Below are 24,846 nucleotides of genomic sequence, written 5' to 3' on the forward strand. Positions count from 1 at the left end.
CAGCTATCTTCAATCAGAAACATGCTGCTTTACCCAGCTTTGTTTCTTTATTATGGCTTTCTGAAACCTGCAGAAACCCTGGAAAAATGATGTGAAAGTTTATCTCCTGTCCTGCTAAAAATATGGTTGGTACAGAAATGGATTATATAGTTGAGTAGCATTTTTAGGCATTCTTTTTGTTGATATGAAATCCAAAGCCTAGTCACGATCTTTTACCTGTAAAACAGAAAAAAGTAGTTACTGCTGTTTGCCTTTGTAGGGCAGTAATGTCCCACCCCCTCCCACCCTTAACCTCCATGTGAATATTTTTCTTTCTGCTATACTTTACCTATAAATGCCAGCAGGCTCCCTTTCACATTACTGTAGAAATAAGTCCCATCGCCCAAATCACTTCCTCTTCTCTTTCCTCTCAGGCAGGAAGGGGTTACTCTCCATGTTTCCTGTCTAATTCCCAGAGCTCTGGCTACGTTCTGATTGCTTTCTTGATGTTAAACATTCCCAGGCTCCTATAACCTTCTAGCTTGCCTCCACCGTCCAAGAGCCGTCCCAGGTGAACGAGTGGGCGAACCTCCTGTTTTTTAAGGATAAAATCTCTACAATTTTTTTTTTCTCTCATTGGGGGTGGGAGATAGGGGGACTGGAGGGGTGGGGGGGGGGGGGGTGTTGGGAAAGCATTCTTTCTTTTTTGCATTCCTTAGTGCAAGGCTATGGGAAAGCATGTTTTCCCAACTGTGTTTTGATTGAAATAGCCTTTCTTGTGAAACTGGGGGTATGCAAGGAGAAAAATTGTGAAACGGTACCAAACTTTTTCCTCAGTGGCTAATACATTGTGAGTGAGTAAAACGCCGTGGGATGTGCTTGTGAGTCGATCAGCGTCAGTTGCCCTTGGAGTCTTCTTGAACCAGAGGTGTGCTGTGTAAACTTTACCCAATCACAGTTTTTAAGAAATCTTTCCCGTCAGCGTCATTCCCACATTTCTTCTCCTGAGACACCTGATGGACGGCTGCGTTGCGTTGTTATCTTGTCTGAGTCAATGGAGCATTCACATCAGTCATAAAACAAACCTGATCCAGATTGAGCCAACATGCCTGCGTGGAAGCTGCGGTGTGGATATGACCCAGGAGCAGAGCTGGGCCAAGCCGGACTATATTTAGCCCAGTGATGCTCAGGCTAATTGCCCTCCCAGGCCTAATCATTTCCAGGCTCCGCAGCTCACAAACGACTGGAGGGGAGGCCAAGCACCCACTAACCTCATGTTAAAGAGATGTCGACATCTATGGGGCTGTCAGAGAGCTACACTGACAAGACAAATTAGCACAATATGCTTCCACCTCATATGCAATTAGGTCTTTCTATAAGTGGCTAATATTGTCGGGTTCAGTATTGCTGTCTGCTGTAGCATATCTCAATGAAGATTGAGCGCTATGTTTCCCCACTACATTATCAGTAATGTAAAGAGGGTTGGCAGCATCCTTCCCTGGCAACAATGCTAGGTTCTCTGCAGTTCATCCTTGCTATTGAGCTCTGCTTGAGGAATCCCTTGTGAATGGTAAAGCTTTAACTTGCCAGCAGCTAATCCCACCCAGTGTTCACACAGGGAGCTGTTGCCTCCTACAGTGTGCTGCAGCCAGCTTAGCTTCACCATGTGGGCCCAACCTGGGCTGAAAAGAGAAATGCATCCATGCCTCCGCCCTGTCAACTTAGCCTGAGCTGTGGTGTTGGTGGTAAAGTTTACTTTCTGTACTTTTTGCTCAGTATTTTTTCTCACCGCCCCCCTGTGTGTATGTATGTATGTGAGCTCCTGCTTGTGTGTGTGTTCACGTTCCTGTAGGGTTACACTGTTTCCTGTGTGGTTCCTGTCCCCCAGCCTGCCCCGGTGAAACAGCGGGCACTTGATGGCCAGGATTGGGGGGGGGGGGGGGGGGGGGTGTTTGTGGTGAGGGGTGGGTAGGAGGAGAAGGGGAGGACTTGCCTGCCTGATACTCAGCCCCAGGCTTCCTTCCTGGTCTGGTTCCCAAAGGCATGCTGGGAAACCTGGCTTTTCCAAGGCCTTTTCCATCACACACACCTGGGGCAAGACCAGGTGGACGGACACTGATGAACATGATGAGGGAGAACTTAAAACACTTTAATAGGCTATTACTAAAAAGGTCATTTGCAACATCTGCCCTGTAGTCTGACAGTGATTAGTGGGAGTACTGTACACTAAAATAGCAGTAAATTAGACCAATAGTTAATTTGTGCTTTTTGCAGAATGTGCGGTCACAGCATTAACAGCGCTGTGACGCAGCTGTGGCCTGAGTGACCGTACTCGTAACAACGTGGATGGTGTCGCAGAGAACGAGAACGACTTACAATACTGGTTAGTAATACAACTATTACTAGACTTGGTTGGAAGAGGCCGATTCACTATCGTGTTAAAACTGTTGTGGGGTAGAATAGAGCCTAATTAGGCTACACATAGATGAATCCTCTTGAAGTTTGGAACCTGAGCTCCTCAAAAACACTCGCCTCCATATGATGTGTGTCATGTGCTGTGCTGTCAAGAGGTGAGCTTGGAGCCAGAGGCAGAGAGAGAGGGAGTGAGAGAAGAGTAAGTGAACTGTGTTTGTCAGCTTTTTAAACCCTGAAATTGATTCTTCTTCTCCGCTCTTTATTCTAATGACAAGCTAATCCCCCTCTCCTGTTTCCCTCTGTTATAAATAGAGCCTCTTATTTCCCCGCTCCGCTGTGCGCTGCTTCTGAAAATTAGCACTCATGATGAGTCTGCGCTCTCAGCAATCAATTTGCCACACTAAGTCCCTCCAAAAAGGTTACCTGTGGCAATTGAGCCCCGGCCACGTAACCTCGAATTCGCCTCTCCTGCCAATTTTTATTCAGCTAATTAAATAAATGGCTTCGTCTGGAGAGTCAGCTGAATGAAATGTCAAAATATTGATGTTGAATAGTTACGTGATTTCAGGGCATTTGTTATAGGGAGCGCAGGGTGGGCGGTAGAAGTGGCACACGGGGATAAGGGGGCGTGCCGGCCTCAGGGCTGCTTTAATGATATTAGTAGAGATCTGCTTATTTATGAGGCTGTAAGTTATTCATGCTCAGCACTGGCTATCCATCACAGCTGGAGTAAAGTGGTTAGGTTCACTGTAGCCTATAATAGTCGCATAGCTAAATAGTGCCACTATCAGAATATCTGAAAATCAACTGCTTAGCTCCTCCACTGCCCCGAAAGCATCTGAGATTTTATTACCTGTAAAAACCAGGTGCAGTAACCAGGCCTTGATCCGCTCTGTCATAGATTCCACCAAGGTGCCCGTGAGTCCTTTGTACCATACACAGGATTAATAAGATGATGATTAGCCTGCCTCTCCTCTTTCAAATTCTCCATTTTACCAGGTGCTGCAGTGCAAATGGCATGTTTTCTTTAGTCCTCCTCCACTCACCCTGCCTCCGACCTGCCGCTCAGTATCTGAGGTGCGGAGGAATGCTGCCTGCTGCAGGCGTAGACCATTGTTGTTGGTGTAGCAGCTCCCTCTGACCTCACCTCGTACCTCCCTCCTCCTCTTGCTCCGGCTCAGCTCACCTCCCTGTAAGGAGATCCAACTTCACAAGACACACTGGCCAGATCTGTGAAGAGGCCGCGAGTGTTTCTACCAGGAAGGCCATGTAATGACCTACCTGCCAAGGACCTCTTCCATGATGGGCTTAGAAGAAGAACCGGCCTTGGACCCTTGATCTCCCTGAGAAAATTTGAAATGCAGAATGTCACGTGTCAAACAGGGAAACGTAAAAGACGGTTTCCACTGGTCATAGAATTTTTGGAATATTATGGAATTTTGAGAGGTGTATTCCAGTTAGGAAAAGTCAGGGCATTTGATAAATTCTCAGGGAATATCAGGGACTTTTACAATTTGGTCACTTTACAGGAATATAGCGGAATGTATTAGCCTATACTACTTACACTACACATTCATTGCATTTGACGGTGGTTTTCAAATGTTGTTATACATTGTATGGCCAATTCCCGACAGCAAACCCAACTGTAGTTGAAACCAGACTGTTTACCCCTTTAGAACCTTCCTGAGTTGAAAAACAACATTAACAAACCAAGAAGGAATAAAATTTTTAGGCCATGGAAGCGCTTCAACTCAGTTATGAAAAGTCTCGCAAAGTCATATATTATATCAGGTCATATATTATATATATTTATATCAGGGCCATGGTGGGAACTCTGGTAAAAGTGACTGGAAAGAAACTAATACAGACCTACAGTTCTTTGTTAATATGAGTAGAGGGTTGTGGGAGTTGTGTGAAAATTTGCAGTAAAGGTGTGAAGATTCATAGGAAAGGTTAAGCTTTCACAGTAATTTTTACTTCCTTTAATTAATTAGATACTGCTCATTAAAGACCAGATATGATTTGTACATAATAATGATAGCATACAGGTGTAGAGGAGTGAAGTGACTCACCTCTAACTGACCTGAATTTACCACTTGATGGCCATGGGGCCGTGCTAAAAATGACACGGTGGATATCATATTAAACCATGGAATACAACCATGTATTTGGATAGGGAAAGGGGGCTCTTGTTAGACACACATGCCGTCTTATTGTGTGCATGTGTGTGTGCTCCCATTGGCGACTGGGCAGGTCTGCGGTGTGTCTGGCAGGCTGCGGGGTCTCTGGGTTGCTCTGATAGCGCTTGTTCCTTTGAGGCCCGAACGTGCTGCGGATAACGACACCGGCCTCGTCCAGAGTCTGATCTCAGGCCAGCGTGTAATGAGCCAAAGTTTCAGCTGCCAGGACCCGGGCAGAATGAAGATACACCCGCGGTTGATTGGTTCAGCGCATCATCAGACGTGTAACATGGGTTTTGATGGTTGATAGCCCCAATACTCTCTGCACTGGCTCTTTGTTGGCATACGAGGATGCCTGGATGCGCCCTCAGAGAACGAGCCCACCCTTCTTCTCTCCCTCTTCTCCCTTGATCTGCCTCAATTTGGCTTCTCCTCTCCCCCCCCTCCCTCCCCGCCCTCCCTCTCTGTTCTTTCTGTCTCTCTCCCCCTCCCCTTCTTCTTCCCCTCACCCCTCCCAGTTCCTCGGCAGATCCGCGGGGCCAGATTTTTATCGCTTTTCTGCGAGTCCTGCGAGGGGAACCTTGAGGGTCTCAGTGGGATCAATTTAAAAGGGAAGCGCTTGTCTCTCCTCCTCTCCTTGGCCCTCTCGGCTGATTGGGTCCGCTCGCCAGGAACTCACAGGCTTTTGATCTCTTCTCTTCCCCCCCCCCCCTCCCCCTCCACTGTAAGTTTTTGTTGGAGCTTGGCTGTAAAAAAAGAAAAAAGTCTCATCCAACGCTGTTCCACTTCCTGAGAAAAGTGTGCCCCATCCCCTTTCGCTGCACCTGCGAGAGAGAGAGACCGAGTAAAAGTTTTGTGAAACCCGCTGGGTGGTACTACAATCTATGGAGTGATTGACTCCTCTTTGAAGATGTGAGAGCAATCCATCTCTTCAGGTGGAGGTGCGCAGAAGAGGGACCGGTGGTCCTCGGGCAGCTTGCTAGAACAACCGCTGAGAAGACGCTGGGAGCCGCGATGCATAATTCACACGCTGTGGGTAAGCAGTCTCTCCATTACAAAGAGGAGGAAGGCAAGAGGAAGGTGCCTGCGAGCGTTCCCATGCTGAGCCGTGTTGAAGTCGCTCCCTTCTTCGTACGACATGAAGAACCGGCGACCCTGCAGCAGGAGGGACTGGACTATGGACTGTTTTGTCGACTTGGAGGGTTTTCTTTAGACCCAGGCTTAGCTCACTGTCTGCGGCTATGAGTGAAATTTCCTTAGCGTCCTCTTACATTTTGTTGTGTAATACAAAGGGGTCGCTGAGGAAGGGGCAGTAAAGACAGTCAGTCAATGTTTGGACAGGAGCCAGGCCCTCTCACCCTCCTCCTCCTCTTCCTCCTCCTCTGTCTCCTCTCAGGTCACTGGAGGTCACACTGGAGTTTTTCTTGTCCTACCTCACTGACCTCTTGTCTCCGGGGAAAACTCCAGTCACGACTCGGGATTAAAATTCCGGGGTAAATTTAGCCAAACCAGGCCACAGGAGTTGTTGTGTTTTGCTTTTTTTTTTAGGTTATATGAAAAGAACAGCGCTGATTCCTTGCCAGTTGGATGGAATCAACATTTCTTTGCCAGTGAACTCAGATTTTTGCTGAGCAGCTACACTTAAAGTTGACAGAGAGAGAGACTGAAACTTTGAGGTGGCTTGTATGCGAGCGTCTGTCGCTGCGAAGCAAAGCGCCCCTTACTTTCAGGGCTCTCGGGTCCCTCGTTGATGACATCATCGGTGTAGTGCCACACTAATTGAGGTTTAATGCTAGAGTAGAGAGTGGAGGACTGTAATTTTCCCGCCCCAGCCCGGAATAGAGACGACGGCTTTTCATGTGGTCCAGGCTAATTTGGGTTGTAGCGCTGCAGCTGTAGGACACCTCGCACTTTTTGTGCTTCCTATTCTGCCCAGAGATTAAAAGGAAATTTGGAAAAAGAAGCTTGTTTATGAAGTAATATAAAGGACTGTGGCCATGTCCAGTTTAAGATGTTGCCTACTGTAGAAATGATAGAGGAAAGCATAGCTCAGTAATCCTTCATTGTGACATTAGGGCACTTGGCACTTATTTGCCCAAACCTAGACAACACAACATTGACATGGAATTTGGAATATATTTTGGTAATATTTTCCCCTGCTTCTGCTGCAAAACCAACACGGCTCTTAAACCTTGAAGGAAGAAACCCATTCTGCCACCTCTGCCTCGGAAACGTAATCATTTTGAATGTAAAAGGACATATGTCACTCCTGCCCCGAGGCGACGAGAGGCAATGTGGTTTATATAGGCCTAGGTAGGTGGAGGAGGAGGAGGAAGAGGAGGAGGAGGAAGCTGGCGAGGCAGCTGTAATACGCTGAATGGCATTTGGTGTGTCATTATGAATGTATGTCCACAGAGCCTGGGCGTAATGACATTCATCCTCCCGCCCAGGCAAACACACACACATACACACACACACACACAAACACAAACACAGAGCCGTACCTGCTCTTTATCCCATCCGCTATATCAGGGCCTGTATAAACATCAGGCCTGTTTGAAGTGGAAAGCCTTAATCACAAGTGTAATCATTTACATTGCTAGGTGGTTACTGGCCTGGTAAAGGAGAGGGAGAGGAGGCCCTGGATACCAGCAGCTCCGAAACACTGTTCTTGTTCAGGGTATCTGCGGATTATCCTTAAAAAGTCTGAAACGGTCATAAAATATAATAATCTGCAACATTTGTTTGTTTTGCTACCCTCTCATCACTTTTGGATTTAACACACTAGTCACTGTTTACCCAGTGGACAAAGTTAATACTGCGATAATCTTAAGAAATTATTTTGATACAGATATGAGATATCTGTTAACATATGCATAATCATGTTAAATTATCAAAATGACGTTCAACGCATTGAGCTGCACGACAAAACTCTTTAATTTTCAATTAATATTCCCAAATTTGTTTCAGATCTCATTTTGTGAGATTTTAATTATTAGTTGCTTTTTATCATTAATTAAGCCAGCAGAATTGTGTAGCACGAGCTGGATATCATTATTCGATAAACGGTAATATTGACTTATTGCCCAGCCCTGGAGAGGACTGGGCACAGGTGATCTCTGGGAAGTGCAGAGCAAAACACAAAGCACCAAATTTAAAGAAAACAAGGATATCGCGGTTTCATTAGCTATAGCTCATTTGGAAATAAGCTGTTCTGCCAGCTTGTTGTTTCTTTGTTTTGTTTTTTTAATTGGTCTTTAATTGAATTCCAGGTAAACTTGAAAAGTTTTGGCTTTCTGAAACCAGCCGATTTTCATTTTCATTCCCACTGTGCTAATCAACCAGTGTATTGTAAATCTATTTTCTAAGGCCTGTTGGCTGCATGATGCTGTGATTAGGGGTCAAATGAAGGAGTTTGTGCGTGAAAACAAGAATAAGGAGTCGATGTCATTGCAAATTCCGTAACACTGCTTCCTGTAACGTACAGTGTCCTGGGGGTGTTATTTAGAAATGAAAGAGTGTTTTGTGATTGACTCTTAGTGCACACACACACATGCACACACTGATCCCATTGTAGTAGTCAGGTCTAGCTGGGCTAGCCTGGGCCAAAGCCTGTTAACTCCAATTCAAAGCGTAGAGGTCGGTAATGAGCACTGTCAGAGTTGACATAACGATCTCCCGCTCTGGGGCTGAACTGGAGTCAAAGGCAGAGAGAGAGAGAGAGAGAGAGAGAGAGAGATAGAGAGAGAGAGAGAGCAGGTTTGGTCACTGTTAGGTTGATCCAGGGACTCACTGGAAGTTCACTGTTGAAATTCCTCTGTCATATCCAGCTCCATTATGGCCATTAGGCTACTGTTTTGGAAGTTGTAGCCCAACTGGCAATCAAAGCTCACCTAAAGCATTCAAACTCATAATTAGGGTTTGCATGGATGATCTTGTCTCTGATTCATAACTGTGGGAAATTATAACGCTCATCACTGCACCTTATACAGAAATTGGATTCAGCCTTCTCTTCATCTAAGAAGTAAGCATTGGTATTTGTGTATTTGCATTTTACTTTTCCACAAATTGTTCATACACCATACCACTATTTGACTGTAGGGTTGGAACCTGTGATACCTGGTGGGAGTGGTCAGAGCTCCAGGTAGATCGGGTTAGCTTGGAAAGAAAGCTTAGGAAAGATTGCTTTTAAATTGAATGCCCCTCATACCCGGAATGAATTACAGTGTATCTTCATACTCTGGTGACATTGGATTTCAGTATGAATTTGGCTTTATTTGAATGCAGTTGCTTTGATTGATGTTTTCCTTCTTATATTTTGCTTTGATAAATAACTTGGCACCGTTGGAAATGTTGGAAACCGTGTTCTTAGATATTTAATTAAAGGCTGCTTTCAGTTATTGCATGCCTAAGTCACCTTAGATAAGTGTCGGCCTATTCCTGCCAAACATAAAGTATGAAAATGCGTTTGTCCTCAAGGTTAATATCCAGAAGAGTGGTTTTGTTCAAGATAAGCATTTTCCTATCCGTCCCAATCCTGGCTCATTAGAATCAGGTTGTTTAGAGTAGATGACTCGCTGTGTTGTCTGAGTTCAGGCAGCACGAAAAACAGCCACCGCATTCCAGCATCGCGTGTCCTGGACTCCCGTTTCTCAATAATTTATCCAGACAACTAGAATGATTATTCTATGAATATGCACTGAAAATTCCTCTCTTGCACTCCCTCTCTCTCTATGTCAGTCTCTCCCTCTCTCTCTCTCCCTCTCCCTCTCCCTCTCCCTCTCTCTCTGTGATGTGTAAGTTTGTGCATGCGTTCAAGTGTGTGTTCAAGCGTGCGTGCATGTGAGCAAACGCGTAGGTGTGTGTATGCAGCTCTTTACCCCCTGAAACAAAGGAGGTGTCAGGGCGAATTAGCCCCCCTACCTGACTGAGCAGCCAGAGAGCTTAGAGATGCACCACAGGTTCTGCTGAGTCGCACATGAACCGGAGTGTCTGCTTCGCCCCCTCCACTTTTTCCCTCCTTTGCCCCACACACACACCCCCCCCCCCCTTTTCCACTCCTGAGGTGCTCTAACAAGGTTGTTGGAAGAGGATAAGGCGTGTTAAATGAATAATTTACACAGAAGAGCGCTCCTTATTTATTTAATACGGCTGGATCTGACTGAGTGGGCAGCCCGCGTCCCCAACCGCCTAGACACTGTTGGCTAAACGAGCTCTCGCTTCGCTTAATGGAGGGCCAAAGCGACAGGCATTTAGAGCGGGGAAGGGGGTGCACGGGAGAGAGAGGGGAGCTCGTGCATTGTGTGTGCTTGTGAAACAGGCCATGCATAACTGTCCTAGTGTGCGAATCATGTCGCTGCCGAATGTACTTTGTCGTCGCACCATGTTACTCGTTACACCTTGACACAAACAGATCGCGTGTGAGACCCTCCACCTAATTCGAGGATGCCTCTAGGACTTTGTGGGATAAATTAACGCTTGCCCTATTGTTGCACTCATTGTAAGTCACTCTGCATTACAGCATCCGCTAAATGCAAAAAAAGGAGACCCTCTTATCTGTACAAATTGCTTAATTCCTTATTGAATTTTCCTGAAACTAAAGGGCAATTTCCCCGAAACGAGGCTCATGTGACTGTGTTTTTTGGGGTGTTCAGTTTGAGGGTTCATGTTCGATGTGTTTCCAGGGGAGCGTGGAGAGGAGGGGACAGGACCACAACCCCGGCACCGCCCCGAAAGAGGAGGAGCCGCAACCGAGGGAGGAGCTGAGGAGGAAGGAACCATCCAATCAGTGAGTACTCTTGTTTAATTTGGGTTGAGCATCAGTCGTCTTCTGTCATTGTATCTTCCAAAGCTATTTGGAGACACACTCATAGGCAAGGTGAGTGATCTAAAGAACATTAGTGAGTGTCAGTCTCGTTCAATTATTGAACATCCATCTTGTTAACATACAAGAACTAGAGGGGAAAAAATGAGAAGAACGGTCCGACCAACCAGGTTATGGTCAGATTCCTCTCTCTGACATCCAGGGTTGTGACTCTTTCTCCCTTCCTTGCCCTCTCTTCTTCTTCTCCTCCTCCTCTTCTTCCTGTTGACAGAGGCAGCCCTACTCAGCAGGAGCCATACGGGACCACAGTTCCTCTGTGTGTGTGTGTGTGTGTGTGTGTGTGTGTGTGTGTGTGTGTGTCTCCCAGGAGAATGAAATCCCACAGCTCACATTGACCTCATTATAAAAATAGCTCATCTATCCAGCCATCACATTTCCCTCCATTTCCCCTCTCCTCCTCAATCTCTCTTATACGGTGATCCTCTCTGCTTTCTACTTTACTCTCTCCTCTCTCTCTCGCTGTCTCTCTCTCTCTCTCTCTATCAGTGTTTGCACTGGACTTAACTTGAGATTAAAAGCTTATGTAAATCTTCGTGACGGCAAGGTTTTCCCTGCACCTGTCATTACCAATCTAGTTATAATCTTGGATCGTAAGATGTCTTTAAATCATGAAACGTCTCTGGATAACACTAAAGACAGTGTTTACCTGATCTATTAACATCATCTCTTGAAACATGTTACAGAGTGAAAGGCATGGTAGTTGTTACAGGCCATTCCACCCTCTTTTCCTTGGGCTTCCTCTCCTCTCTACCTAGTCTAGTGCATTGCGGCGCCCCTTCTGCCAGCGGGGTGAAATCCCCCCATTAGAGTGAACAGCACTCACGTCTGGTTAATTTAACGGCAGCATCAGTGATGGTAACAGTCTTTACGGTCCAAGACAGGCTTTGATCCTGCCAGACAATGTTTCCCGTGGTTTTAATGCCCAACAAAGACACCTCAGCAGCTGCTCAATTTGTGGACTGCAACTTCTCCTAGACAGAGAGAGACACAGGGGTTTCACCTTTCCCTCATCCTCAGGAATGAGAATTGCTCTTTGGTAAATTGTGATTTTTTTCTTTATTTAGGTGATTGAGCACAGTTTTGCACCAAAGCCCTGCTTTACATTCACAGTTAAATGCACATTCACACCTGGGAGCTGCCGAATGCAACCACCGTACTGTTGGCCATTGAGCAACTCCACCAGAGCAATTTGAGGTTAAGCACCTTGCTCAAGCTTAACTACCACCTCAGTTGTAGCTAAGGAATATGAAAGAGGAAGAGGAAAGAGCTTCCAACCTATCTTCCCCACCCACAGTTTCCCAGCCAATTTGGGGATTCAAACCAGCAAGGCCGAGGCCAGAGGTTTGCTTCTCTAACTACAGTACCACCTATAGTTGTCAGTTACTATGAACTGATTGCTCTTCCTGTGTACATGCTAAGCAATAATACCTAAAACAGCTGCCCAGCTGATCAAATAATAATTCTGCATTGACAGTGTAAGGTTACAAGTTACCACCAAGCTCAGGTGTATTTGTTTGTACTTTGTATTCATCCTGTAAGGTTTGTCTCTCCTTTTTAATAGTATCTTCTCACCTGCATACCCAGCAGCTTACCCACCCCAGAAAGGCCATTTTATGCAAAACAAGAACAAGCTGCCTTGCATTGACCTGCTTTTAGAAGCCCAACCTCACCTCGACAGGAGGAGAAGTGGTGGGATCATCTGCATATTCGTTTGATCTCACAGCGGGTCTCTAGGAGCAGACGTCATTAAGGAAGTTTGCAACGACATTCCCTCGCTCTCGCCGTGGCTGAAGCTGCACCAAGTGCCCCCTTCCCTGCTATTGCCCTTCACTCCGACGCAGCCCCTTCAAAGTCCTCTGCCTTGCTACTGCCCTTCACTTCAAAGCCGCCCTAAGTTGGGTTGAAAGCCGAAACCACTCTTGTCTGTCCTTCACCGCTAAGCTGACGTGTGTTTGTGTGTCTGTGTTGTGTTGCCCTTGGGGTGGGTTACCTCCACCCCCCCCACCCCCACCCACCCCCTCCAATCTCATCTCTTCTCCTCCCCGCCTTGCTGTTTATCTGTCTCTGGGCTCATCACGTCCCTGAACCTGCTCTAATTAGCATCACACACAACGCTGTTTATTTACTCAGGTACCGACAGGAGGGGAGGGAGGTGAGAAGAAAGGAGAGAACGAGAGACGGAAAAGGGAGAAAGACAGAGAAGGATGGGAAGAGGAAGAGAGAGGGAGGGCTAGAGACAGGCAGACAGGGAGAAGTGATTCAGAGAGAATCAAAGGGCTGCGAGAGAGAGATGGATGCAGGGGGTAATGATAGTTAGAAAGACATGATACAGAAAGTCGGTAAAGTGAGAGAGATAGAGAGAGAGAGAGAAGTTTTCCGCCTCTCCACGCCTCTTCTCTGCCTTTTCTACCGTTTCATCTGAGATGCAGAGTGCCTAAAATTAGCAAGCCGGCAGCTTCCTTCCTTCCTTCCTTCTAGGGCTCCCATTAAATGAGTTCTCCTATTGCGTTGAGTGATCATTAAGGTGGGACTGGGAACGCAGGTGTTTTCTTAGTGTCCCAGTGAAGGTTGCGCTGGCATCACTTTTCCATCCAACGGGGCTGAACGTGACTGAAATTCTTTTGCGATCCAACTCTATGGGAGGGTCGCGTTTGTGTTTGTGAACAGGCATTCAAAGAACATGCGAGTATACGTGTGAGAGTGCATTTCCGCACATGCCACATATCTGTTGGCAGGGATGAAGAAACAAATTAACAAATGACGAACACTAACGACAAAGGTAGATGGACAGGGGGATTGAGTCCTCTTAAATCTCCCCATCATATTGTACAACTCTTGTCGGACTGTGTGCAGCCTGTTAATGTCGTCATACTATTTGACAAGGCTGCATCCTACATCGCGTCCTACATCCTACATTCTGTGTCCCATGTCATACATTTGCCGATGACCCTCTTTTAGACTTTGATGAGATGTATGTTGTCTGCTTCCACACCGGCCCACCAGGACATCCCGCATCTTACGTCCTACATTCTGCAGCCTGCGTCCACCAGTGTCCTCCTTTTCACGTTTATCTACTTCCACCCTGGCACACCAGCATATGGTCATTTGCTGCCATGTTCTTGTTGGTCACTCAGCGGAATAAACTCACAACCGCGTTCACAACACTAGCCAAACTGCATGATTATGCATCAACATTTCTGACAATGCCAGAGCTTTTTTAGAGCCTACTTTTGTTCACGACCAAAGAATTTGCCCACAATGTCAACATTTTGTCTGGGATGTCTGTGCTCCCTTCCCTCCCAGATTTCTCTTTCCCCTACTGAACAAAAATATAAACGCAACACTTTTGGTTTTGCTCCCATTTTTCATGAGTTGAAATAAAAGATCTAAGACTTTTTCCATGCACACAAAAGGCTTATTTCTCTCAAGTTTTGTTCACAAATTTGTTTAAATCCGTGTTAGTGAGCACTTCTCCTTTGCCAAGATAATCCATCCACCTGACAGGTGTGGCATATCAAGATGCTGATTAAACAGCATGATTATTGCACAGGTAGATCTCTACACCCTATGCTTCCTAACATCTCCCTGCATTGATTTCTGACACACTTCAGCCCTCTCCCCTTTTTGTTCTTCTTTTCCAGCCCACTTCCATTTCTTCCACAGTCTTTAGTGCTGTTTGACCTATTCAGGAGGGTCCAAATGTCACGGCAGAGGGAAAGGTCAGGTAAAGGTTTAGTGTCGAGCATCCGGATGGCTAACACAGTACTGGCCGCCCGAGGGCTTCACGTTAGCCCATCAGACCTTGAACACACACACTATACGCACATTTACACACACTGATGTCACCTCCATTCCACGTCGACGCCGCTCGGCTCTGAGCCGACGGCCGCGTCACCGAAGTGTGCGTGTGACCGATTGTTTGTGTGTTTGTGTGCACGCTGGTTCGTCTGTGAGCGCGGATGATTGAAGACGTGACGACTTCCCGGGAATGACACATGGCCTTGTTGGACGTCGGGTCAAAGGTCGTTGGTTGTCAGGGGTTTACAGCATCCTGCCTTGAAAGGGAAGTGCTTCGTTCTTCTATGAGGGCCCAGCTTTTCTGGAAATTACCACTTCTCAGAAATCCTTAAGCTATGTAAGGAATGTTTTCCACCTTACCTAGGTATATCTATACCTGGAAAAGAGATACGATGGATTAGCGTATTTTTTAGATGTAAATGTCATTGAAAGCAAAACGCCCGGAGTCTCGGTTTTGCGTATTCTATTCGAGGAGCGGCGGGTTTTTCTGTCGTTAGCAGTGGGATTTCTCTATCGATTAATCTACATTCCCATGCAGGGCAGAGCGACGGGGTCCTAATTGGAATGGATTTCTCTCTCCCATTGATTTGCTCAGGTGACAGTGGATGACATACGGTCCTGTGTGTGCATTTGTGTGTGTGTGTAGGTGTGTGTGCCATGAATACCATATGGTGTTGGTATGTTCTCTCTTGCAACACCTTTTTCTGTTTGTTGTCCAGTAAAAGGGTAAAAGGAGCAGCTGTAGGCTACCATATTTCCATTTTGTGTGTGTGTGTGTGTGTGCGCATACACACACAGTCTCCCTCTCCTCCTTGGCCCTCTCACTCAGCAGAGCTCTGGGATGAAACAAGGACTTCTGCAAACACTGATTTCATTTTCCCCCTGACCGCCTTCGCTCCTGGGAGAGAGAGCCTTGCTCCTACTGCTCCTACACACCACACACACACACACCACACACACACACACACACATACCTCAGGCTGGAGAATATCTACCCCTACAGAGGAAAGATGAGCGCTTAGCATGCATGCAGGAAGAAGCAATCGAGCACAGATAGCTCTTGAGTTCACTCAGGAGGAAAAAAAATGGAATGATCTGATTTCCTCTTGGGCTGCCAGATCCATGAAAAGCTTTTTTATTGTGTTTTCATTCTGGCTGGAGTTTTTGACAGTTCTAAGAGAACAGAGAGAGGGATGAAATTTAAGTATTTTTACTCTTTGTACCTCTCTCACTCTCTCTCACGCTCACTAATCCCAGTGGCTGTGTGTGTGTGTGTGTGTGTGTGTGTGTGTGAGAGAGAGAGAGAGAGAGAGAGAGAGATGAGGTTGGGGGAACATGGCCGCTGGACATGGCTTCTCACAGCCGGCTGGCCCCGACCCCCCGCGATCTGCCCTCTTATCTAGCCCAGATCCTGGCCTTTCATCTGGGCTAAAACCTGGGGGAGCTTGGCCTCTGCTGTGTCTTTAGCCCTCCCTCCCACACACACACACACACACACACACACTAACTTCATTCCAGACCCCCTCCATCTCCAGGCTCTATCTTTGAGTCCCAGATGAGCATTGCTCTCACCTACAAGGGAGATAACAAACCTCTCACTGGTCTGCTCCCCCCCAAGACTTCTCTTTTCCTTGGATGTCTTTTTTTGTATTTTAGTTTACTATATAAAAAAAAAATATTGCCTGTCTCCCTTTTCCCATTCTCTACTATAAACAAGCACTATCCGATGGATGACATGTTCGCATGGGAAGTTTTCTCGGTTGTCTAACTCTTCTTGATATAGACCAGGTTGTCTTGTCGTTGGGCCCAAGCCGCGGTCTGCATAGTTTTGGAGTAAAGCGCTGGACTCTGCAGTTTAAACAGTGGTTGGCCAAGTGCAAGAAAAAGCGGAGAGGAATCGGAGAATGCATCAGGGATGCTACCAAAACACAGCGTTATCCATGTTTTGACATTTCACAAAACGGAGCTGTCACTGCTGGCAAAATCGTATTACTCTGTAACAATAGGCAGGTTGTTTCGGCTGGCTAGCCCATCGGCCTTGGCTGCACCGCCTCTTCACGTGACCCAGGTCCAGTTTTGAGGGTGTGTGCAGAACATATATATATATATATATATATATATATATGTGTGTGTGTAGCTTCTTCAGTGCATTTCATACGGTTCCATTCCATTCCAGGTGGATGCCTGGCCCGTCCCAGTGCTGCCCTCTTGCTCAACCCTGACCTGTTTCCAACATAAACAGCAGGACCTCACCTCTCACCCTCTGGCCTTACCTGATAATCTGTCTCTGTGGATCCAACCCCCTCCCTCCCTCTCTCTCCCTCTGTCCCTCTTCCTGCAGCCAGAAACCCGGTTCCCCTCAGTCTAGCCCTGACCTCTGACCGCAGTCAGATTAGAGCGCTTGGCGTTTCAAAGCCAGTGGCAGATTGAATGGCGTCTGTGACCTCCCCGTGCATTTCTCCCAAACCCCACTGTGTTATTCCCCACAGAAGCAGGACATGGCCAGTTGAATCATAGTAATAGTAAAAGTTAACCATAGGGGTGCAGTGTCTAGGTATCTTCAATCATTGAAACAGCATCTGAGCCATGTAGGCTAACCTGATTCCGTGTATTTGAACACGGATGGATATCATTGTTGTGTATTTGCCAAGTCAGTGCCAATCTTACTTGTATTCCCTTAATCAATGAAGAATCACCATTTTTCAACCACAACAGCCTCATGTTGCCTTTGAGTGGAGGCTGGATTGAATGTAGAAGAAAGCTGGGGAGGTTAATCTTGGTAAACCCTCATCAACATATTGCTGTTTTTATTTTCATCCTACTCTTTCTCGTTCTCTTTAGTTTCAATAGCTGGGATTATATGCAGCCTAATATTCCATGAATAAGCGCAATAATACCCCAGATCAGAATAAAAATGCCTCCTGTAACCTCAAACAGAATAAACTAGCCCACTCTGAGTGCAATTTTGTTTAAACTATATAAACCTTTTGATAATCGATTCAATAGGAGAATATTATCAGCTAATAGTCATGTGAGACCAACTACTCTCTCTGGTTTGAATACATAATATTCTTTATGTGCATATTGATCCACTTAGATGAGTTTTTGGGAGAGTCTAAAACATGGAGAACCAAAACAGACCTGGTCCGTGGGCAATACAGCTTTCTTTAAAAGAATTTTTGAATGCCTCAATAGTCAAAAGGTTTGAAAGAATGGCTGCAGTTACATACATCCTTTTTTGATATGCATAGTTGAATAGGTGCAGGAGGAGTGTATCCTGCTGAAACGGCTGCTTAATTAAAAAGAACAGAAACGTAATAATTGTGCACAGAACACAATGCATAGAACGCAGGATTTTTCAACCACCCATGTCAAAAAACTTTTTATTCTGATTACACGCTTTGACGCATGTAAGCACACAGCTTATTAGATCAGTTTATTCAGCGTTCATGTTGACAGTTCATTTAGAAATTCTATTCATTCGGGATGATAAAACATTCTGCATGTAACCGTAGCCGCTGTCTTTGAATCTGTTACTCTACTGTCGGTAGTTTGACCGTTGTGTGTCTGCTGTCCTCCCTGCTGTTTCTAGATCATTGTGATCAGATGCAGGTGTACAGGCCGGCCTCTTAAGCATCTGCGGCTCTCTGGCTTTTTTCCAGCCCGTTTCCCTCTTTTCTCCCTGTCTCATTTGTTTTTCAATGCTGCAAGAACCAGCATAAGAAAATGGAGAATGACGATGATAGGGCAGGTTACTCCTCTCCTTGTATCTTCCTCCCTTCTTCCCTCATTCGGGTTGGTCCGTGAATAGGGGAGGGAGAGAGTTGTTAACAGGATGGAGGCGCACGCTGAGAGGAAGATCCCAAAATGAGAAGGGAAGAGGGAGGAGGGGAGGAGGGGATGCAGGGGGAGGGAAATGATGGATGGATGGATGGATAGATAGATGGATAGCTTATAGACCGAGGCCTGTAAGGAGGCATTCTCACTGCCCTGTTCTGTACAGTGAATAACCAGATGTGTCATCATCACCCACACACACACACACACATGCACACTCACCTGCCCCATCAGCGCACTTCCTGTAATAGAGCTCTGAGAGCGTGTGCGTTTGTGTGCCCATGGTGTGTGTGTGTGTGTGTGTGTGCGTGTGTGTGTGTGTGTGTATGTAATACAACTGTAGTTCACACTGGAGGGTCTCCAGAGACTAGCATTAGGCCAGCACTGTTTCTTTCCATCTGAACTAATCACTGTGGCTTAATGTGCCCAAAGACCAGAGGAGCTTCTAACATCCGACCATACTGTGAAAACGTACCCATTGTTTGGTCAAGACCAAACAATGGGTCTTGACTTACAGTTTTGAGGACTCAATGTCCTGTCTCTCAATCCAGTTGAGCCATTAAGATTATTTCGAACAAGTTTCATTTTCACGACTCACATCTGGACGGACCCCTTTACTGTGAAATGGGCAAGGTTACAATTCCTGACAGTGAGGAAGTGAAGACTGGTAGTAGTCAGTGCTAGTGAAAGTTGAGCTCACAGAAAAGAATTCATGACAAATTGCCGAATGAAAAGTGAGAATAAGACTTGTGTGGATCACATCACAGAAATCTCTTGTGATGAAATTCAAATCCTATGATCATACAGTAATATATGACTAATGGAAATTATTTTAGGGAAATTATTTTAGCTTAATAAATATTGGTTATCCGGCTCCTTTTGCCTCTTTTTATGTCCCTCCACCATGGTGGGACATTATGTCATAATGGTGGCGTCTGTCTGTCTGTCTGTCTGTCTGTATTTAGACACATTCTTGTGAATAACTCAAGAACAATACATGACAGAAACTTCATACTTCCACCACAGGTTCCCCTTATAGAGCAAATGATCTTATTAGATTTTAGAGTACCTTGCTGATATGTACCTTTGCATATTAATGAGGACAATCAGTGGGACAATTAGGCAGCTCAAGTGCCTCTTGTTGATTGTGTTGTGATAAAATGGTGCACACTTACAGACCACATTGAGGATCGTTGTGGATCCAGTTACCTCATGGGCGATCAGTGCTCCTTATCTTATCAGCTAAAGTGCACACCTTCCCAACATCATGACAAGAAATTCAATTAAGTCACATCGTCTAGTGTGAAACACGTTGTTTGTTTGGGATTTCAGATGTCTTCTAATAGCTTAAATGGAACATTCCTCTAAACTGTCTGGGCTCCCACTGCAATGGCTTCTAGCATTCCTACTTTTCCAGGTGGAATGAGAGAGAAAGGTGTAAAGCTCCACTTGTTTTAGCGTGGAATGAGTTGGTGTCAGCTGACGTCTCTGCTGAATCGTCTGTGACAAAAGGATTATAGGCGCGCTGCCTCCTTCTACAGCTGTTGACACACACCTTTTTCCCCCTCGTGTCCAACTGTAAACTCTCACATGATGGAACGAACCGCCATGGGTTGCCTGTCTGGGCCAACCCCCCCCCTTCATTCTCCTACCCTCTATAGCCACATCAAATCCCCGGAGGAATCCATATCCCACGGTTTTATTCCACCCAGTGTTTCGGCCAAAGTCACAGTCGAACTGGAATCAACTATCCACACAGAGAGGGAATATCTCCAGCTTTATGGAGTCGTAATGCGGTAGGGGTACTGTATAAATAATCTCTCCTCACAGAAATACTTCCAGCTGTTAAACAATATGCCCTTTTCAGTTTATTTCTCTTTTCTTCCCCCTCTTTTTGAACCTATAAAGCTTCTTGCCCACAGTCCTTTGAAAATGAATACAGTGTTCTTTTTTTTTTTTTGTCAAGAGAAATCATGTTGCTGAATATTTGCCTTTTGTGACACATCCAGACTGTTGCGGTTTTTGTCGATTAGTATCACAGAGTGAAGTTGGAACTATGCCCGTATCAAAGGCTGCTATTGAAAGTCGGATCATAATGTGAAATTCTAACCTCAAAATCTGTTTACTATTAGGCCCTTTTGAAGCATTCCACTGTAATCTCTCCCTCCTTTTGATATGAAGATACAGTATTGATATAAATGAAAGGTATTTTACCATTGTTTTTTAAAGCCATACCTGTGGCTTTTGATTGATGAATGGAAACTGTAAAAAAAGATTGAGATGATAAAGACTCAAAAGATTCATTCTGAGGTTATACACTTACCTCTTAAGTCACTAGTGTGTTTGTTTGCAGCACAGTAACATTCAGAATGGCAAGATACACTTTTTCAAAGCATCACCCCCAGTGGGCGACTGTGAAACATTATTTGTGAGTGTAGGGTGAAAGAGTGAATCCAGGGCTTTGTCGGGGGCAACCTTAATGCCTTTGGCCAGGCTGCGGTGCTGGTCAGTGTGGGGAGGGAGATGAGAGGGAAGCCCCTCTTCATCTGGTAAAGATCCTGCCCTTGGGCGGCTTTCACGCTCCACTGGCTGATCCTTCCAGGAAGTGAGGGGGGGTACAAGGAGCACCCCGCCGAGCCCCAGCATGAACCATGGCTGCATGCTGAGCCCAAATCAAAGGGGGCACTCTGTCCTGGGCCTGGGGGGAGAGAGAGACTCTGCTCTCTGTGTGTGTGTGTGTGTGTGTGTGTGTGTGTGTGTGTGTACAGAGAGACATGGGTAAATAGGCAGCTTGTCACACTCCTGGACATGCCTGTGTTTTTGACAGTGTGTGTTTCCTTCTCTTCAGCTTGGCCTGTACTGTAATGACACCATTAAAGCAACTGAGGCCCTCTGCTGTGAGATCCTGCTGCATTAATAGTAATAACCTTGGCAGAATACAGCAGGAGGTCATGTAGTTGTCTCGGTTATTCCTAGAAATTATGTTAGATCAAAAAGAGACTTTAGACTGCAATTACATATTATGTTGGACGTCATTGTTGATGTGGAAACTTGATGTCTGATAAGAGCAATTTAAGGCTGATTAGCCTAGTTTCAGACCAATAACTACAACCCTATTTTTGTTATTGTGTTCCAGTAGGCAGCCAGTGAGTCCAGCCCTTCATGCCAGATGAAGAGCCTCCAGTTCCGGAGCATCGCCCCTAAGGCCCCGGCCATGGTGCCCTCCCCCTCCCCTGCGGTCCTGTCCTGCCAGCCTCCCTCTGCCCTCCCCGAGGCCACCACCGCCTCCAGCCCCAAGTCCATCATTGTGCCCACCCAAAACTATGCACTGATGCAGATAGCGGGTCAGGATGGCACCTTCTCCCTGGTGGCACTGCCCCCTTCTGTCTCCTCTCAAACACCGCAGCAGCAACAGCAACAAACCCAGCCAATCCAAAAGAACCTCAAGTTGCCCATTCCCAGGTACCAGCCAGTGAGGAGCAAGGGGACCACAGAAAAGGTGAAATCACCGCCACCAGCCACCAGGGTGAAAACGCCTTCCAAGGTTGCTGTGACAACACGGACGAGGTCGGTGGCGGTGGGACCGTCATCAGTGATGAAGAAAAAACAACTGGAGTCCAAGGACACAAAGGAAAACCCGATCCCCAAGGTGGAACCTTCAGAGCAGGTAATCCTGATTGATCCGGCCTCCTCTGAGATTTCCGTCACAGCTCTGCTCCCAGACAATGCTGTCCTATATCCGGGCTCTCAGTTGGAGCGAGCACCGGATGGCTCTGAACGGCCTGCTACAGCCGGCCTACTCCAGAACCTCCAATACCCCCCTGCTACTGCCAAAAGCTCCCCAGGCAAAGCCCCGGAGGAAGGGGGTAAGACCACACTGAGGCCGTGCCAAACCAAGCCTGCTGCAGCCCAGCCTCCAGGCAGTATCACTGTCCTGTCCCCGGCCATCTTCAGCAAAGCGGTCCAGATTATCCCCTCCCCACCCAAGGGCAAACTGCCCATCCTGCCCTACTCGAAGATGAAGAGCACCCTCATCCCAGCTGCCAAGCTCAGCACCTTGTCCCCAGAGAAGAAGGGTTTCTCCAGCCAGACGGGCCTCAGCAGCCCCTTAGATCCCACAGCCAAGACCCTTGAGACAGCTGAAGCCTTGAGTCACAACCAGGTGCCAAACTCCCTTCTACAGCCCCAGGCCAAGACCACACTCCTGCCTGTGCTGGGAGCCCTCCAGAAACCACCTGGCAAGAAGAGGGGGAGGAAGAGAAAGACAATGGAAGACATCCTAGCATTTGAGGCGCGGAAGAAGAGGTCCTTGTCTTTCTTCCGTAGGAGGGTCCCCGAAAAACCCCCAGTGGTTGTTCCAGGCTCCAAACAAAAGGAAGTTGATATTTCGAAGAAGTACCGCAGCATCCGACCCAAGCCCATGCTGGTTATGGAGACGGTTCCCCAGCTGGTCAGCTTGCCTGCCATTACCTCAGATGGCCAAGAACAGGAGCTCCTACTGGGTCATCAGCTCTCCGCCGCCACAACCAAGGCCCTGGACTGTCCTCCCCAACCGGCCCCAGTAACCCTCCACCTGAGAGGCGCCTCCCATCAGAGAGTGTTCGTAGGCAGCCGTCCGCTCCACCGTTGCCCCACCTGCAGCCGCTGCTTCCAGTTCAAGCACCACCTCCAGAGCCACATGAACAGCCACACCAACAGCCGGCCCTACGTCTGCCCAGTGTGCCGCAAGGCCTACGCCCACTCCGGCAGCCTCAGCACCCACATGAAGCTTCACCACTCGGAGGGACGCCCGCGGAGGACCCTGTGCTGCGAGTTCTGCGAGAAGGCCTTTGGATACGTGGGAGTGTACTTCAGTCATTTGAGAGAGGTGCACAAGGTGGTGCTGACTGTGGAGCCCTCCATCAGCCAACATGAGGATGATGTACCTGTTGAGGGGTAAGATTATGAACGCTTAGAGATAGATTAATCAAAAACATTTTTCAGCATTATTTCATTGTGACCATTTTAGCTGTTTTTTGGTATGGATATCAACATAAAGATAGATGAGAGGGCTAAAGAATTTGATTGATTTCTCGATAGGGCCTCTATCATGGAAAAGCAATTTTATCAACACTGCCTCATAACAAAGTGTTCAACACTTTGTTATGAGGCAGTGTTGATAAAATGCAGTGATATATTGTTTCATTCTTCCATTGCTCACCTTCCATATCGCTTCCCCAGGGCCAACTCTCCAGAGCCGTCAGATGAGCAGGGCCAGGATCGTGAAGACCCGGTGGAGCTGCAGATTAAGTGCGGCCGCTGCCAGGCCATCACACCCACCTTCGCTGACATGAAGCTGCACTTGCTCTATGTGCACGGCGAGGAGGTCCAGGTGCGGCTGCATGACGGCCAGGCCCTGCGGGGGGGCCGCGAGGCTGAGGATGAGCTAGTGAAGCACGCCGCTCACTACTGGCGGCAGCTCAACGAGAAGCGCAACCTGGTCAAGTGCGGCAGCTGCGACGAGGAGTTCTTCTCCTTCTCCAAGCTCAAGAGGCACATCCTGTCCCACCACCGCGGAGACGGAGGGGAGGGGGAGGACGGCGGGACCCCCTCCTCACCGGACGGCGGCGGAGGCCTCGGGGTCCTTGCGGCAGGATCAGCCTTTAACTGTGTGCTGTGTAGCGAGGTGTTGGACACTAAAGAGGGGGTGATAGAGCACTGGAGGAGTCGCCACCACTGTGAGCAGCCCGGCCTACTCTGGGACGCCCTGAGCTCCTACTCCGGCCAGGGAGAGGGGGAGGCGGAGGGGGACCTGGACACTCCTGCCCCGAGCCCACACTAGCCAGCCTAGCCCTTGGATGGGCATCGAGCCCTTCACTGTGGCTCTTCCTCATACACACTCAGTCCTAACAATAGTCAGTAGCACAGGGATGGAGAGTTTCTCTCATGTGTTTTAGCACTAGTTTCATCTTTCACCAACTGAGGCATTTGACTTGGTCCTAAAAAAAAAGGGGAAAAGTACATCAAGCCAATGGTGAAAATTGATTTTTGTGCTACAATTCATGAGGGATATTCTCTCTAGATCAGAGAATCCAATTTTATAAACTATATTATTTTTCATGTGGTTATTTTGATTGCACTGTTCAGTTTTTGGAATTCATTTTGTTTGGAAGTATGTATTTAATATCCTGTTGGAAATTAAATGATATTTTTTTCTACTGCTTATTTAACTATGTCATTAAAGGGTAATTTATAACCTAGCAGACACAGTAAAACTGTTAAAATACTGAGAAATGTAAATCTCATAACAAGGGCACACTGTCTACTATCACACTGGCAGACATTTCATTTATTGGCCTTTGATTATTATCGGTTGAAAAATCAATCACTGTACAACCCTTCTATATAACATTGCTCCAGTAACGGAAATTCAGAATCTTCAGTTATGACTTGAACTTGTTGCAGACTTTCACAGTCCCACTGAGGGCAGTATTAGGGTCCTCTTTCAACTTCGACCCAGGAAGGAGCGCCTTCTTAACCAGCACCCAAGTGACATCCTTGTGGCCTTTCTGAAAAAATCGTATCCATGCGTCATGTGGCTCATAATCAGCATGGTCCTCTGAAGGCCAAGTTTAATCTCCTTGACTTGTTAATAAATGCCTATATGTGTTTTCTGTGATATGCCAAGGGTCTATTCACACTAGTGATTGTAGAAGTGAATTTTGCGTTTAAGCTTTTAACCACTGACAGAATACTATCTGTTGATTTAGTAAA

At 46.8% G+C, this 24,846-nt stretch overlaps 1 protein-coding gene across 2 annotated transcripts in view; it reads left to right on the plus strand.

Moving 5' to 3' along the window:
* The window catches only part of znf438 (zinc finger protein 438), a 35,964-nt gene extending 11,951 nt beyond the window's left edge, over positions 1–24,013 (plus strand). Inside the window, exons 2-4 of one of the 2 annotated variants that reach the window (XM_071526021.1) lie at positions 10,259–10,362; positions 21,230–23,028; positions 23,314–24,013. In XM_071526021.1, coding sequence (XP_071382122.1) covers positions 21,263–23,028; positions 23,314–23,914 — 2,367 coding nt within the window. In that variant the 5' untranslated portion in view covers positions 10,259–10,362; positions 21,230–21,262 and the 3' untranslated portion in view covers positions 23,915–24,013. The remainder of the gene's footprint in view (positions 1–10,258; positions 10,363–21,229; positions 23,029–23,313) is intronic. The other variant, XM_071526022.1, reaches the window with a different exon arrangement.
* Positions 24,014–24,846: the final 833 nt, after the last annotated feature.

Source organism: Centroberyx affinis, unplaced genomic scaffold (assembly GCF_046629955.1).
Source record: "Centroberyx affinis isolate AG114_WGS23_722 - 3 ecotype Tasmania unplaced genomic scaffold, CSIRO-AGI_Caff_v1 ptg001377l_1, whole genome shotgun sequence".
Lineage (NCBI taxonomy): Eukaryota > Metazoa > Chordata > Actinopteri > Beryciformes > Berycidae > Centroberyx > Centroberyx affinis.